The sequence below is a fragment of the Myotis daubentonii genome, chromosome 12 (assembly GCF_963259705.1).
Source record: "Myotis daubentonii chromosome 12, mMyoDau2.1, whole genome shotgun sequence".
NCBI lineage: Eukaryota > Metazoa > Chordata > Mammalia > Chiroptera > Vespertilionidae > Myotis > Myotis daubentonii.
Genome location: NC_081851.1, coordinates 26,510,822 through 26,527,226, shown reverse-complemented (window position 1 = coordinate 26,527,226; position 16,405 = coordinate 26,510,822). Strand labels below are relative to the sequence as shown.

At 44.8% G+C, this 16,405-nt stretch overlaps 1 protein-coding gene across 1 annotated transcript in view; it reads left to right on the top strand.

The window, feature by feature from the left end:
* The first annotated feature begins 2,330 nt into the window (after nucleotides 1–2,330).
* KCMF1 (potassium channel modulatory factor 1) overlaps nucleotides 2,331–16,405 on the top strand; it is a 72,475-nt gene continuing 58,400 nt past the window's right edge. The window contains exon 1 of the mRNA XM_059659302.1: nucleotides 2,331–2,492. Coding sequence (XP_059515285.1) covers nucleotides 2,477–2,492 — 16 coding nt within the window. The 5' untranslated portion in view covers nucleotides 2,331–2,476. The remainder of the gene's footprint in view (nucleotides 2,493–16,405) is intronic.

The window sequence follows — 16,405 nt, the reverse complement described above, 5'->3', positions numbered from 1 at the left end:
TAAGGAACATAATGGGGCCATAGTATGCAAGACGGGTTGATGAAGCAAGGACATGGAAGGATTCAAGGAGGTGCAGGGAGATGAGAGGACTGAAGGAAACATTCCTGGAGAACAGCCATTATTTGATGAACAATTTGTAGGAGTATTTAAATTAATCCTTTTTTCGGAAAAGAGCTCTCCTATATGGCAGGACAGTGAGCAGGTTGTTCTAAGTTGAAGGGCCCAACCTTTGATTGAATTGAGGAAATGTTTCTTCCAGTCATGATATCCCCAAATAACCATGGTATTCCTGCTTACTCTTAACTCAAATAGGAAAGAAAATTTTTTTAGTCACTTTCTTCATTTTCTTACTTTTGCATGATAGGAAACAATGAAATAACTGTCGAAGACCTGATAGACATTCACCTTTTGGCTCTCATGAACAGAATTAACTAACTCCCCAAACCCAAACAAACTAAATCTTGATACTTTTCGTGCTTCCTGGAGTTCTGGTGCTTTTGTTGGTTGTCCTACCTGCTTCAGCCTTGCATCTGGACTGTAGTATTAATAATACCTGTAACTCAACATATTTATAAATATCATTTGCTCATCACAAGACTGGGTGTTAGCTTCACTTTTACAGGCCAGGAAACTGAGGCTCGTGTTTGGTACCCAGGACCACACACACCAATACCGTAAACTCAGGACGGCGCCGGCGCCGGGCATGCCCGCTGTGACGCTAGCTGGCCCTGTTTGAAGCCTGTTTCTCTCGACCCCAAGAATGGCCCGCCCGCACCTCTTTCTTCAACAGCTGCGATGCACTAAATTTAGGCAAAAGCTCCACACATGCAATGGACGTATTTCTGGTGACAAAATCTGCACTTAAATCCCGGTTTGTTTAAGACCTTACTCCGGCTGCTACCCAGTTTACCACTAGTTACCACCCAGTACAGCCCGTGGGTCCATCTGAGTGATCCTGTACCTATTTACGACGAGCTTTCAAATATCTTTAAAATCAGGAAGAATCTTAACACCAGATTTAAGGAAATATGGTAACAAAGTGTTTGTTTTCTTACTGTGCCCCGGACTAGATAGTTTATATACACTTAGTATCCAATCCTCCAAATACCTACCTATGAAGAGTCTCATTATTAATAAGGCAAACTGTACCTTATGACCCCATTTCAGTAAACTCAGCCCCGAGTCACAGTTCTATTTTACGCAAACAGACGGAAAAGAATTCCAAATATAAGAGGGTAGATTGAAGTAACCACCACAAGCAAACAAAACAGAAAGGCTCCGAGGCTTGGCACGGCTACACACGCCGAGAGCAGGAGCGCCAGAACCCAGAGCACCGTCGCCGTCCACCGAGCGCACCGCGCTGCCACGTGGCGGGGCAGCGGCAGTAGGTACTCGTGGGAGCCGCGCCTGGAAGCAGAGTTGACAAGGCGGAGGGTAAAAATAGATGGAAGCAGAGCCAAACGGGCAGGAGGGAAGGAGCGCACCCCCACCCCACCCCCTAGAGTTTCCAAAGCGGAGCCTTCGGGATGAGCCCGGGTGCGGGACACGCTTCGCGCGGGTCCCGCCCGACCCCGGGCGGCGGCGTCTTCAGGGAAGATGGTTCCCGAACCGGCGACCAGGGGGCCCCGCTGCCGCCCTGCCGCCTCCGGCCGCCTCCCGCGATCGCGATCGCCCGGCCGGGCCACGCCCGAGGCCCGCCGCCTGCTCGCTCGGCGGCGCTGCTCAGAGACACGCGCACGTGTCCCGGCGGCCCCGCTCGCGCCCCCCGCAGTCACTGCCGGGAAGCGCCGGCCGTCGCGGTCCAGCCGCCCCCGGCAGCGAGGGCGCCCCACGCCCGGCCCCGGAGGGGCTCAGGGCGACCGGCAGGCCGTGGCCCGGGCCACGCGGGCGCCGCACTTCCTCTTCCTCCCCCCGCGCGGCGCGGCGCGGCGGCCGGAGCGAGGCCGGGCTCGAGGCCCCACCGCGAGCTGCCGGCCAGCGCGGGCCCGCGCCCCCGCCGCCCCCGCCGCGCCCTCGGGCCGCGCGGCCTCCGGGTGGCTGGGCCCCGCGCGGGCAGCGAGAGGCGGGGCCGCCGTGCGGGCGGCGGAAGGAGGCGGAGGAGGAGGAAGAGGAGGCGGAGGCGGCGGCCGGGAGCGGGGAGAGGGCGGGGGGCGGGCCGGGGAAGGGGAGGAGCGGGATTTCAGGAGCGCGGCGCCGCAGCCGGGAGCCGGCGGCCCGAGAGTGACCGAGTCACGGCGGGCGCCGGGGGAGTCGCGGCGTCGGACCCGCCTCCTGGAGCGCAGCCCCGGCCAGGCCCGGCCCCGTTCCCGCCCCGCGCCGCCTCCCCGCCGCCGCCGCCGGAGCGCTCCTGCCCACCCCGCCCCCGCGGCCGAGCCCGGGAGACGAGTGGGAGTCGGCCGCCGGCGCGGGCACCGGGACCCCGCGGGGGACACTGCAGCCGGAGCCCGGAGGCCGCGCCGCCGCCGTCTCAACTAGGATGTCCCGACATGAAGGTGAGCGCCCCCCCTCCCCCGCCGGGCCTCGGCCTACCCTCCCGGGCCGCGCGCCGCGGGGGGCGGCCGGAGGCGGCGGGGACGTCGGCCGGGCCGAACCGGCCCCGAAACGCCGGGCCCGGGAGCGAGCGAGGCCGGCGGAGAGCCCGGCGCCGCCGCGGTGGCCGCCGCGGCCCGGCCCCGAGCTGGGCCCGGACCCGGAGGCGGGGCGGCCGGCCGGCGGAGGCTTTGCACTGTCATGGGGAGGGGGAGGGGAGGCGGCGGGGCCCGTTACCGGCGGGGGCCTGGCCCCGGGGACGGATACCGGACGCCGCGGGCCGCCCGGCCGATCCCGGAGCCGTGGGCCCCGCCGCGGCCTAGTGCGCCCGCCACCCCGGAAGGGCCCGGCGCGGCCGCCGAGCAGGCCACCGGCGGAGGCGGGAGACGGAGGAGCCGGCCCGGGATCGGCGGGCGCGTCCGGTCGCCGGGAGACGACGGCGGAGGGCCCTGCCTGCGGGAGGCCGCGGGACGGCGGGAAGAAGCCGCGGCCGGGGACGGGGAGCCCCGCCGCCCGCCTCGCGGCTAGGCCTCGGCGCGGCCCGGAGCTCGGGTAACCCAGTTCCCCGGGCGGGTCTGGCCCGGCCGCGGCGAGCAAACTCCCTGCCCCGTCACCTGGTCCGACGGACCGGCTCCCGCGGCCGGGCCCGCGCCCGGCGTGCACCACCCCCGGAGCCGGGTTTCGGTAAATGACCCGGTGCGGGCGCTTCCTGGCCGGGGGGCATTGGGGGCTTGGTTTTGAGACTTAAAAACAGGATCCGGGCGCAGTTGCAAATAAGTCGACGGCTTTCGCCCAGGCCCAGGGCACAAAGAGCAACATGCCCAGGGCACATGGATAGGCGTTGTGCTGGTAAAAAAAATAATAATAAGTTAACTTCAGTTTACTGCCATATGGTTTAGCAAAGGGGGAGGGGGTCGCGTTCTCTTTGTTTCCCTGCCACAGGTCTTGAAATAAAAAGTATTGAGAGACTTGGCGGATACTCGGTCCTGGTCAGGCTAATGCAACATTGTAGAAGTGGCTGGAAAGTGCAGGGTCCTCCTGAGTTTTAAACCCTGTGCAGGCAGGTGATGGAGGTGGGAGCCGAGAAAGTTTAGGGAGTCAGGTCAGTGTGCGCTTCACACCCGTTGGAAGGGTATTCGTAGGGGAAATACAGGCCTTAGAATTTTGAGGTTGAAAAAACTCAACTGATGAAAATGATATGGAGAGCAGAAATTGCATTACTAATTGCAATGTTGAGATTGACTCGAAGAATACTTTGTGTTCAAGGATTCTGTATTTTTGACCGTCCAAGGTGAATTGGAAATATAATGCACTTATTTTTCACTTACTGTGTACAGCCGGGGACATTTTGAAATAATAATGCACTTAGGCTCATAGAAATACTTTGGAACAATACCTGATTTTCCTCCTCCCCCCCTCCCCCCTCCTTACTGGAAATAGATGCCCTGTCTGTAACTTACAGGAAATTGTAATTAAAGTTCTAATCAGATTTTAATTTGGGATATTAAAGCTTACATTAGACTCTACTTGTGTGTACGTTGACCACCTTCAAGACAAAAGTACTTTGAGCAATAGCTCCAGGCCCCTCTTACTCGGAAGAACTGGGAGAGTTAACATGATGGTATCAAAGCAGTGGGAGAACTGGAGGTTGCGACCTTCTCCTCGCTTCAGGAGGACACGCAGGTAGTTCCAGACAGCCCTTCAAACTGAGTAGCATCCTGGGAGGATTCCTTTAGCCACAGTAATCTTTTAGAGCACTGATTTTCAACCGGTGTGCTGCAAGAATGTTTAAAACATGCGATATCTGACTAGTCAGGGGGCACTGGTCTCTTTTCCCTTAGATTATCAAATACAAAACTGACCGTACCCAGCACAACAGTAGCTGTCTGGTGTGACTGAATCAAAAATTATACCCTTATTTTTTTTGGTCGTCAGAGTGGCAAAAATATTTTTTAGTGTTCCCCAAAATTTTAGTAATTAGTTTGTGTGTGCCATGAGTTGAAAAAGGTTAAAAATCTCTGTTTTAGAGTAATTAAAATCCCACAGTGCCAGTATTCCTGAGTGTAACAAATCTGCAATCTAAGCCCATCTTCCCCTACTTGGCCCTATGGAAAAGCCTGTGGCTTTGAAACTTAGAATACTTTTTAGTTGTTGAATATTACTGAACCTTAGGACATTAATAGCACACTTTTTCTGGTAACTTACATAACACCAGACATTTCTGAAAAAGGAACATTCTTATACATCAGTTGAAGACTGTAGTACAATATTTAACAAGTTATTATCTTTTAAGGGTCTAGATCAGTGATGGCGAACCTTTTGAGCTTGGCGTGTCAGCATTTTGAAAAACCCTAACTTAACTCTGGTGCCGTGTCACCTATAGAAATTTTTTGATATTTGCAACCATAGTAAAACAAAGACTTATATTTTTGATATTTATTTTATATATTTAAATGCCATTTAACAAAGAAAAATCAACCAAAAAAATGAGTTCGCGTGTCACCTCTGACACGCGTGTTACAGGTTCACCATCACTGGTCTAGTTTATGTTTAAGGGGCTAAGGCAGGAATGACTGTCTGATGAAGGATCACATTTAATTCATTTAGATGTTTTGTGGAATATTAGTTCAGGTTGCCATTACTTTCATCATTAGGAATTTAACCTAACAATGAATACAGTTTGACACCTTACTATTCTAGCTTTTTTTACCTTTCTCTTTGGACCTACTAATCCCATTTCTTTTAAATATATTTTTACTAATTTCAGAGAGGAAAGAAGAGGGAGAGAGAGATAGAAACATCAGTGATGATAGAGAATTATTGATCAGCTGTTTCCCGCAAGTCCCACACTGGGATCGAGCCTGCAACTGCAGCCCAGGCATGTGCCCTGACGGGGAATCAAACCGTGACCTCCTGGTTCATAGATTGAAGCTCAACCACTGAGCCACGTCAGCGGGCAACTCCCATTTCTTTTAGCATTTTAGTGGTATTCATCTGTCCACCTTCAGATTCTCTGTAGTTCTTGTTTCCTTTCACTAGTGTATCCCAGAACTGGATGTAGTAGTAGTCTGAAAGATCTGAACTGTGCTGCCGTAATGTACTTGCATTGTGTTTCCTTTTCAGTACCTTCTGTATGCATGTAATTTGTTACTTTGTCTTTGTGTCCACCTTAATGAGTTGCACTAATATAGTATCTATATGTAAGATGTAACTTTGGACAACACAGCTCCAAGATGAACGTCTATCAAGCTTAGACTCTCCACCTTGTGAAGCAGTGAACTGACTACCTCTGAGAAAGGAGAAGCAGCCAGGAGCATAGAATGCGTTAGCCGTTAGCTCAGGGGTCAGCATACGTCTTCTGAAAAGGGGCAGGTAGTAAATATTGTAGTTTGGTGAGCCATGAGGTCAGCTCTGCCATTGTAGTGTTAATGCAGCTATAGACAACATGTAAATGAATGAGCACGACCATGTCCTAATTAAAACTTTTATTTATAGACTGACATTTGAATTTCATGTAATTTTCATGTGTCATGAGGTAAGACTCTTAGGTTTACCATTTAAAGATGTAAAAACCATCCTTGGCTTGTAGACCTTACACACATAGAAGGTGGCTGAGTCTGGCCCAGTCTGGCCCAGGGCTATCATTTGCCTTCTTTTGCTCTAGACCAGAGTAAAGCTTTAAAGAGTTTATGGAAATGGAATTTTGTAGTCCATCATTTCCTTTGGGACAATGGGGACTGCATCTGTGGGCCAAACCCGTTCTGTACCTCAGTTTCCAGCGGCACTATGCAGATTGGGATAGAAGTAATGGTTCCCAGGTGTGGAAACAGACTCCTCACCTTTCCAGAACCTGAATGGGGGTGGCAGGACTCTGCATTGTCCCCTGCTTGCCCATTATGACTAACCCAAACTAGAAGCCCAAGGTCTGTTTTAATTCATTTTTTAATGTTGTTATGTTAACATTTTACAACATAAGTGCCCAATTACTTAATGTTCACTATACAAATACCATGTTACACCTGGTGAAAACAATTATTTTCTATTTTATTTGTAAGAGTATCGTTTAATATTTCTCCACATACAACACATCTAAGTACTTATTAGCTAAAATGAAGTTATGAATGTTCTTGCATGAATTGGAACCTAATTGATTACCCAGAGTTAGGAATACACTTATTGTCTTAAGTCATTCAACCTTTTTTCAGTTGCTACTATGTATTAGGCACTTTGCTAGATACCAAGGAATGTGAGGATAAATGAGACACAGCTCCTTACCTTAACTGTAGCACAGTGTGAGACATGCCATAAGAAAAGGGCAAGTTGATGACAATAATTACCGTTTTTCTTCATAATTTTGTCCAATTTCAGAGGCAATCTATTGTAATTTCTAACACTTTTTCTTTTAAAAAATGTTTTTATGATTTGAGAGAGAAAGAGAGGAAGGGAAAGTGGGAGAGAGAAACATTGATTGCCTGCCTCCTTTCCATGTCCTAACCAGGAATTGAACTTGCCAACTTTTGGTGCATAGGACCATGCTCAACTAACTGGGCCACATTGGCCAGGACTAATGTTTTTTTTTCTTGAGTGCTTTCTTAACTTTTTGTGGATTACTCTTGGATTTGGATAAAATTATTTGATATTTCAAATACAGTCCTTGTCTTTACTTGATTTATGCTTTCCCTAGCTTTGAAGATTTCCATATGTAAAAATGATAGTGGATAAATGGACAGGTGATCATATTGTTTTGTTATTCTCAGAAGCATTTGTGATACTGTTTATTTTTTAAATGTAAAGTATAAGAGTGGGCAGGCCATTAGTCTAATTTCTGAAAGTTGTACCATTTTTTTTTTAATTGTACCATTCTTCTGTTAGTAGATTCAGATTTTTCTCTTTTCTAAAAATTGTCTGACACTAAAAACACATATATAAACAATTCCAGAGTGAATTGCAATAATTTTGTTTTCAGAATTTGGGGATTACAAAGACAAGATTGGTAATTAACATGTGATTTTAATGTGGTGACTTTTGCCTTCCTGTAGCAAAGTAAAATTAACTCCCAGTGAAAAGATCTTTATCATGTCAGTCAGTTTATTTTACTTTAACTGTGATCTATAAAGGATTATGACATTCTTATACTTTTTCAATTTCAATACATCATGAATTATATTTACCTTGACTTTCAATAAAAGAAAGATAAGAATGTAAATATTTTAATTTCTGGAGTTTTGATTCATGATTTCATATAAAGTAGATTTTGAAGCCCATTTTTCCTGTATTGACATTTGTGTTTTATTGCAATAAAATATAACTTTACTCTCCTTTAAATTGGAGGTTTAATTTGGAAGAAATTCCTTTTAGTTTTAGAATCTTAAGCTGTATTAACAGCAAACTTGTTTAAAGAGTCAATATTTTTTCACAGTAGAAACTTAGGAAACTTCTGATATGAAATGACCAAACAAGTTCCTTCATATTAGCCTTGCAGTGTTTTTAAAAAAATCCATGCATTTATGAGTCATCAGCTCTATAGCATCTATATACATTTGCTGAAGTTTGGTGGGTTTTGTTTTTAATCCTCACCTAAGGATACGTGGGGTTTTTTTGTTTTTGTTTTTTTAATTTTAGGGGGAGAGGAAGAGGGATGAGAGAGAAAAACGTTAATCCGTTGTCTCCCATACTTGCCTTGACCTGGGATCGAACCAGCAACCTTTTTGGTGTACCGGACTACGCTCCAACCAATTACGCCATCCAGCCGGGGCTGTTTGCGTTTTTTAAATGGAGGTTCCAAAAGTTGTTTTTAGTGAAAGTTAAGGCATCGTTGGACTATTCTAGAAATAGTGTTTTTTAATTACATTATAAATACTGCTTTTGGCATAAATATAGACTCAAAAGGAAACATTTCCTACAATTCATATTCATAAAAGTTAAAACTAGAGTGCTGTTTATAATTAAAATATTTATTTATAAAAGATTAATTTCAGTGTTGTGCCAGGAGCCATGATGTTTTTCATTTCCTTAAAATAATATATTTTTTTCACTCACTGAAGTTATTCATTAAAATTAAGCCAAGAGCCCCTTAATTATACAGATCAGAGCATTTAAAAAAATATGCTCTGATCTGTATAAATACTTTAATTTTTAAAATAAGCCATGTCCTGATTCATGTGAAAGATAAAGGGATAAGGCAGACAGTTTCCTAAGGGAACATATTATTACCTTGATTCTATGGTAAGGAAGGAAGTGGTGAAGAAAAGAGGGTGTTCTTGGGGTGGTAAACGACAAGAGGCCTGGAGGGTGATGGTAGAGGAAAGGCAAGGTGGACATGAAGCTTGGAAATGATCTGTAGCCACAGTCAGAAACAAACCAATTCGTGCCTCATGAAACGTCCTGAGTGTTGGTACCAGGAGATGAAAACTCAGTGTCCTGTGAAACTAGGAAAAGATGAATTGCCTCGTGAGGCAATTTCCATGGTGCCATCCCTTCTACCTCTCTCATGCGTTCCCATGGTGTTGGTGAATCATGTTTTTAGTTGTCTTTTTGAATAGTAACAAAGCAGAGTGTGGGTCCATCAGTTTATCTCTTCCATGACCACAGTTCCAACCAGCAGTCCAGCAGTGGGGCCAGTGGCCACAGGGGTGTCAGGGAGAACGAATGGCTGGATCCTGCAAATCCAGCACTGCTGCTAGAAAAGCCAACACTCACAGGAGCGGGTCAGTCTAGTCACCTTCAGCCAGGAGGGACGGCAAGGAGTGGGTAAAGGCTCTTGATATGACTGATTTGGTTTGCATTATCTTCTGCTGAATTGTGTAGGGGGTTTTCCTCTCTTGGTAGTACTCAGTGCCAGTGTCAGGAACTTCAACGCTTTCCAGAATAAGAGGATTTTCATTAGAAGAGTCACTGTAGAGTGCTAACTTGATGCTTTGACTATCACAACAGTCAGGCATTTCAATGATAATTTATTTTTTAGTTTTGATTTCTTTTTTAATTGTTCCTCTAAGCCTATCACCCTCCCCTTCCAACTAGCAAAGTTAAGGGTCCATCCAGTGGCACTCCTGCCTTATTCTCCAGGCATTTTTTTTTTTTACCACTAGTATTGTTTACTTGTCTGTCTGCCTCCCCACAGGCTTCCTGAGGGGTAGGTATAGTGTTACTTACCTTTGTACCTTACCTCTTAGCATGGTGTCTGACCTTTGGGAGGTCCACTGCACATTTGTGGGTGATTGTTAGAGATGGTAATACTTGTCTAAAAAATGATGAGACTGGAAAATACTCTCCTCTGTTTTTATCTGGGGAAGCTGGTTAAAAGGAAGGGATATTGTGGGAAAGAAGGCTTACAATAAAAGATGAGCTGAATAAACTACATAGAGCAAAAATAACTTAAGAGAGCTGGCTCGTGGGGGAATGGCCAGGGACTAGACTCAGGATATGTTTTGTTCTAGCTACTCCTGGCTCTGGTTTCAGACTAACTGGCTGTGGGTTCTGCATAGTAATTGTACCATGTGTATGAGTTTTCTGGTTCATTCGGTCATTCATCCAGTGAATATTTATGGACTACCTACTTGAGTAGCACTCAGAGTCATCTCCAGAGCTGGCCACAAGTTGTTGACCCTGTGCAGGATGATAACATTCAGTGGTTTGAAACACATGTTTGGGATTTACATCCTTTCCTGTTGTATGGGCTGTGGTCTTTTCCAGTGTGCTGGAATTAGTCCTTAAAGTTTATATTTTGTGACAAGGTAACTAAATCATATAAGTTTTATACACACACACACACACACACATATATATATATATATGTATATATTATTGATTTCTTACAGAGAGGAAGGGAGAGAGATACAGAGTTAGTTAGAAACATCGATCAGCTGCCTCCTGCACATCTCCTACTGGGGATGTGCCCGCAACCAAGGTACATGCCCTTGACTGGAATCGAACCTGGGACCCTTCAGTCCGCAGGCCAATGCTCTGTCCACTGAGCCAAACCGGCCAGGGGAATCATATAAGTATTTTAATCTTTTGGCATTATTTGCAACCCCCTCCTTTTTTTTAAAGCTTATTTTTATTTAACAGTTATTTCTAATTCCACCCAGCAGTGCATTTCTCTCCATAACAGTATTGCCCTTAGACTATGGAAGTCTCAAAACACATCTGTCTGCATATGTTAAAAATATGTTCAAATAGATTATTCCTTATAGGTTTGTATCTTTTTTATACTTGGAGAGAAGAGAACTCGGGATGAAATGTTTAATTCTTCTATTCAGTGTAGTTTGTTGCAGTGGTTATTTAGCAGCTTGGGTAACTAGACCCTACTTCTGCTATTCTTTTTTAACCCGTGTCAGTGTCCTCCTTTGGGGGCCTTCCTCTGTGGCTGTAGAAGTGCGGCAGTACAAGCCAGTGCAAAGCTTTCTAAAGTCAGAGTTAAGGGCGTTGAAGTACTAGTAAAACGGAGGGATTACAGGAATTGTTACGGATGTGTCTCTCAGTAAGAAGGAAATAACATGCTGGGCGCTGGGGGTGGTAGGGTGCTGGGAACCAGGTAGTTTTTATAGTCAAAGATGTTATGTTCAGCTTTATGAACACTACTAGTGATTCTGATACATTCAGTTGCAATTCGAAATGAATGTAAACTGCAGTATGTTTGTATAGCTGTTGACATGGATATACAGAATGGTGGGTAGTGGGGGAGGACTAATCTTCCCTAGGAAATACTATTATGGTGATTAGAACATCAAGTGACAATGGATGAGCACTTGACCTGTGGTGTTCCTACATTAGGCCAAGGTCAAAGATCTTCAGTCCATGTTAGACATGCTCATATCTTCATGTTCATTCATTGCTCCATAACATTTTCTACAAGCTTTATAGAAATCACCCAAAGGGGGAGGAGATAGCAAAGCTATTTGCAGAATTGGGGTACACTATATCACCTTCCAATGGAAATCTAGTGCAAGTCACATGTAATTTTAACTCTCTAGTAGCCACAGTAACAACTGAGAAGGTACAATTAATTTTATACTTTAGCCCAATATATCCAAAATAACATTTTCATGTGTAATCAACATAAACTTTGTTAATGAGATATTTTTACAGTCTTTTCTTTACAAAGTTGATGCATATTTTACGCTTAGCACAGTTTAATTCAGATGCTAAATTTTTACCAAAATACTTTTCTTTTTCAATTACAGTTGACATTCAATATTATATCAGTTTTAGTTGTACAGTATAGTGGTTAGCCATATATATAACTTACAAAATGATCCCTGGGATAAGTCTAGTACCCATCTGGTACCATGTTACTAAAATATTATTTACTATATTCCCTGTGCTATACTTAACATCCCCATGACTTTTGTAACTGCCAATTTGTACTTCTTAATCCCTTCACTTTTTTCACCCAGCCCCTCAATAATCCCCCTCCACTCCGGCAACCATCAGTTTGTTCTCTATATCTGTGAGTCTGTTTCTGTTCTGCTTATTTATTACATTTCACATATATGAAGTGAAACCATATATTATTGGTCTTTCTCTGTCTGATTTATTCACTTAGCATAATACCCTCTAGGTCCATCCATGTTGTTGCAAATTATAAGATACCATTTTTATGGCCAAGTAATATTCTATTGTATATATGTACCAACCACATCATCTTTATTTAATCTCTCACCTAAAATATTTGATCTTAGCTGGAAATCGTCTTTAGACTTGTGCATTGGGAATCTGCTAATTCATGGTTGATTATATGGTGTATTTTCTGTAGGTACATTTAAAAAATCTTTATTGATTTCAGACAGGAAGGGAGAGAGATAGAAACATCAATGATGAGAGATAATCATTGATCAGCTGCCTCCTGCATGCCCCACACTGGGGATCGAGCTCGCAATCTGGACATGTACCCTGACTGGGAATTAAACTGTGACCTCCTGGGTCATAGGTTGGTGCTCAACCACTGAGCCACACTGGCCAGGCTGTATGTACATTTTTTTAAAAATATACATTTTTTTAATTGATTTCAGAGAGGAAGGGAGAGGTCAGAGAGAGATAGAAACATCAATGATGAGAGAGAATCATTGATCGACTGCCTCCTGCATGTCCCCTACTGGGGATTAAACCCACAACCTGGGCATATGCCCTTGACCGGAATCAAACCCGGGACCCTTCAGTCCGCAGGCCGACACTCTGTCCACCGAGCCAAACCAGCAAGGCTGTATGTACATTTTGATGCAGTATTGTCATATCCTTACTGGTCTATTCATTAACATTCTGGATTTCTGCTTCTTAAATTTCTCTTCTAGGAACCTAGATTTTTCCTTACTTTTTCACCTTAAAATTATTTTTTTAACCTACTTTAGTTACCATTACAATAGAATCCCACTTTATAGACATCTATAAATGTATATAAGTTCTGATTACTTTGTAGGCTGTTCAGATTGAAGAGCATTTGTATCAATTAAAAAGATTTACATGTAAGTCATATGAAAATAAAGGGATTTGTAACCAACAACGAAAAAAACAGTATAAAAATGTTAATACTCTAGTATTTAGGTACTCTCATCCGGTGGTTCTCAAAGTGTGACTCAGGACCAGCAGTATCAGCATCATCTGGGCACTTGTTGGAAAGACGGATTCTTGGACAGTACCCTAAACATACTGAATTGGCACTTCTGTGAGTGAAGCCCAGCAGTCTGTTTTAACATGTTCTCAGGTCCCAGTTGTGACCAAAGGCATTTGTGTGTGAGACGGTCACTGCTGTTGATGAGCACACTGAGTGTACAACCATCTTTCATGATGTGCTACTACTAAATGGAAATGAAGCTGCTGCCCTTGTCCTCATTCTTCTTGAACAGCATGTTATTTGGAGGTAGAAGAAGATTGTAACTCCGGACTCCAGACTAGTGCTATTTATTTACTCAACAGACATTTATCAAAAGTGTACTTGGGGCCAGAGAAGATCCTTCTCCTTGTGACAGTCAATTTTTATTAGAAGGAGTGTAGCCAAATCCAGCTGGCTACCTGTTTTGTTGTTTTTTAGTTAGTTTTAATGCTCACCCAAGGATATGTTTGTGTGTTTTTTTTATTGATTTTAGAGAGGAAAGGAGAGTGAGAAACGTTGATGTGATAGAGAAACATTGATCGGTTGCCTCCTGTATGCACCCTGACTAGGAACTGGACCCCACAACCTTTTGGTGTACTGAATGACTCCAACCAACTGAGCCACCTGGCCAGGGCTACCTGTTTTTGTAAATAAAGTTTTATTGGAGCACAGCCACATCTGCTCATTTACATATTGTCAAAGCTGTTTTTGCACTAGAGTGGCAGAGTTGAGTAATTGTGACAGAGGAAGCTGAAAATATGTATTATCTGGCTCTTTACAGAAAAAGCTTGTGGATCCTGGGGATAGCCCATCTATATAATAAAGAGCCAGGGGTTGGTTACAACCGAAGGCTCGACCAGACCCAGCACTGACTGCCTAGGGCAGTGGTTCTCAACCTTCTGGCCCTTTAAATACAGTTCCTCATGTTGTGACCCAGCCATAAAATTATTTTCGTTGCTACTTCATAACTGTAATGTTGCTACTGTTATGAATCGTAATGTAAATATCTGATAAGCAGGATGGTCTTAGGCAACCCCTGTAAAGGGTCATTCGACTGCCAAAGGGGTCGCGACCCACAGGTTGAGAACCGCTGGCCTAGGGTGCTGCGGATCAGGCCCAGAGAGAGAGGCAGAGTCTGATCCGTAGCCTGTGTGGCAGCCGTTGATCAGAACTAGCCTCTCTTTCTCTCCCAGCCTGGCCAACAGCCGCGCCTCCCATTTCTCTCCAGGCCTCCACAGGGGCTGCTGATCAGCCCCACCTTTCTGGTCAGGCCCCGTTAATAGGCCCAGAGACCTGACTGGCATAGAAACTGACCAATCAGAACCAAATCTGGGTCAACTGTGAGGAGCCAATGGCTGCCTAGGAGGTGGAGCTTTTGACACTGACTGGCATAGAAATTGACCAATCAGAACCAAATTGGCCGGCAGAGGAGGGCAGTTGGGAGTGAGATCAGGCCAGCAGGGGAGAGCAGTTAGGGGTGAGAGATCAGGCCGGCAGGGGAGGGCAGTCGGGGGCAACCAGGCAGGCAGGCAGGCAGGCAGAAGGGTTAGGGGCAATCAGGCAGGCAGGCAGGTGAGAGTGGTTAGGAGCCAGCGGTTTCAGATTGTGAGAGGGGTCCCCGATTGGAGTGGGTACAGGCTGGGCTGAGGGAACACCCCCTGCCCCCCCACGCACAAATTTTGTGCAATGGGCCTCTAGTGGAGGAATAAATATGCAGTAGAGTGTTAAGAGGTGGCAAGTGTTATGAAAAACCATACAGCAGGTTAAGGGACTAGGGAAAGGGGGCCTACTTTATATATGGTGGTCATGGAGGGCCTTTCTGAAGATGGAACAATAACAGAGAAGGATATTATAAAGGAGGAAGGTAGGATATGTCTGAATGTACAGCAAGTGCAGAGGCCCTGAAACTTGGAATGTCTGGGAATAGCAATGAGGCCAAGGAGGAAAGTGATTGAGGGGGAAAGGAGGTAGGAACTGATGTTGGGATAGTGGGGGCCAGATCCTGCATCCTCTTATATTGTAGGCAGCGGTGAGCACTAGGCTTAAGTGTCAGTGCTTTGAGAAAATTTTGGAAACCCTTCTATATAGTGGTCTTTTTGGCTAAATAAATGACAGAGTCTGGAAACTAAATACCTTGTAGCATATTTGAACATCTCTAAGAAACATTTTTTTTTAAAAAAAAATATTTTTGTTGATTTCAGAGAGGAAGGGAGAGGGAGAGAGAGATAGAAACATCAATGATGAGAGAGAATCTGGCTGCCTCCTGCATGCTCCCTACTGGGGATCGAGCCTGCAATCCTGGGTGTATGCCCTGACCAGAATTGAACCGTGACCTCCTGGTTCATAGGTTGACACTCAACCACACTGGCCCAGCTCTAAGAAACATTTTTTACAAACTTTCCCCTACACTCATCACTCTTAAGCTTTGTCTCCCTCAGCCCCTATGTACTATCTATGTATTCTATTTCACTGAATTTTCTTGGAGGGTATACAGTTTGGTTGAGAAAAAATATCTCTCTGGTCTGAATGTAAAATCCTGGAGCCTAGAAATTGGGTCATCTACATTAGCAGCTTTCAAACTTAAAAAAAATATATGAGTCAGCAGTTACATACATATGTAATGAAATAAGAGTTTTACAAAACAATACTCATCTTCACTATGAAAAAATATTCTAACAAAAAATGAAAAATACATTTTAACAAAAACTATTTGATATTATGTCAGTAGTTATATACATATGTAATGAAATAAGTTTCACAAAACAGTACTCATCTTTATTATGAGAGATGCATTCCATTTTCTGTTCTGTTTTATTAAAAACAAAAATACTAGTTGTGACCTTCTGGATTGATTTCTCATTCTACTCATGAATTGTGCCTGGCTATTTGAAGACACTGGCCTAGGCTGTCTAATCCTGAACTTTGAGTCCTTATGGACAAGGTATTGTCATAGGTACTGTGAGGAAAATAGAAAACTCTAATACATTTTCCTCCTGGAGTAGATATGGTAGGTCAAGCATATAAAATAAACTAGCTATAGTATGACTGGGGCAATAAGTGTCAAATCAGTTACAAGTTCCATAGTGTTGGCAAGTGGAATAGAATGCTTTTTGGGTGTCAGAGAAGTCATTCCCAAAAAGTTGGCATTTAAACTCAGGACTTGAAGACGTTTTCTGTTTTTATAACAAGAGTTGGGGACAGAGGTGTCTACCTAGTGGGAGATAAAGTGCAGAGCTAAGAAAACATGAGGTGGGTTGGAGATAGGTGGATGGGACAAGGAGACCAGAG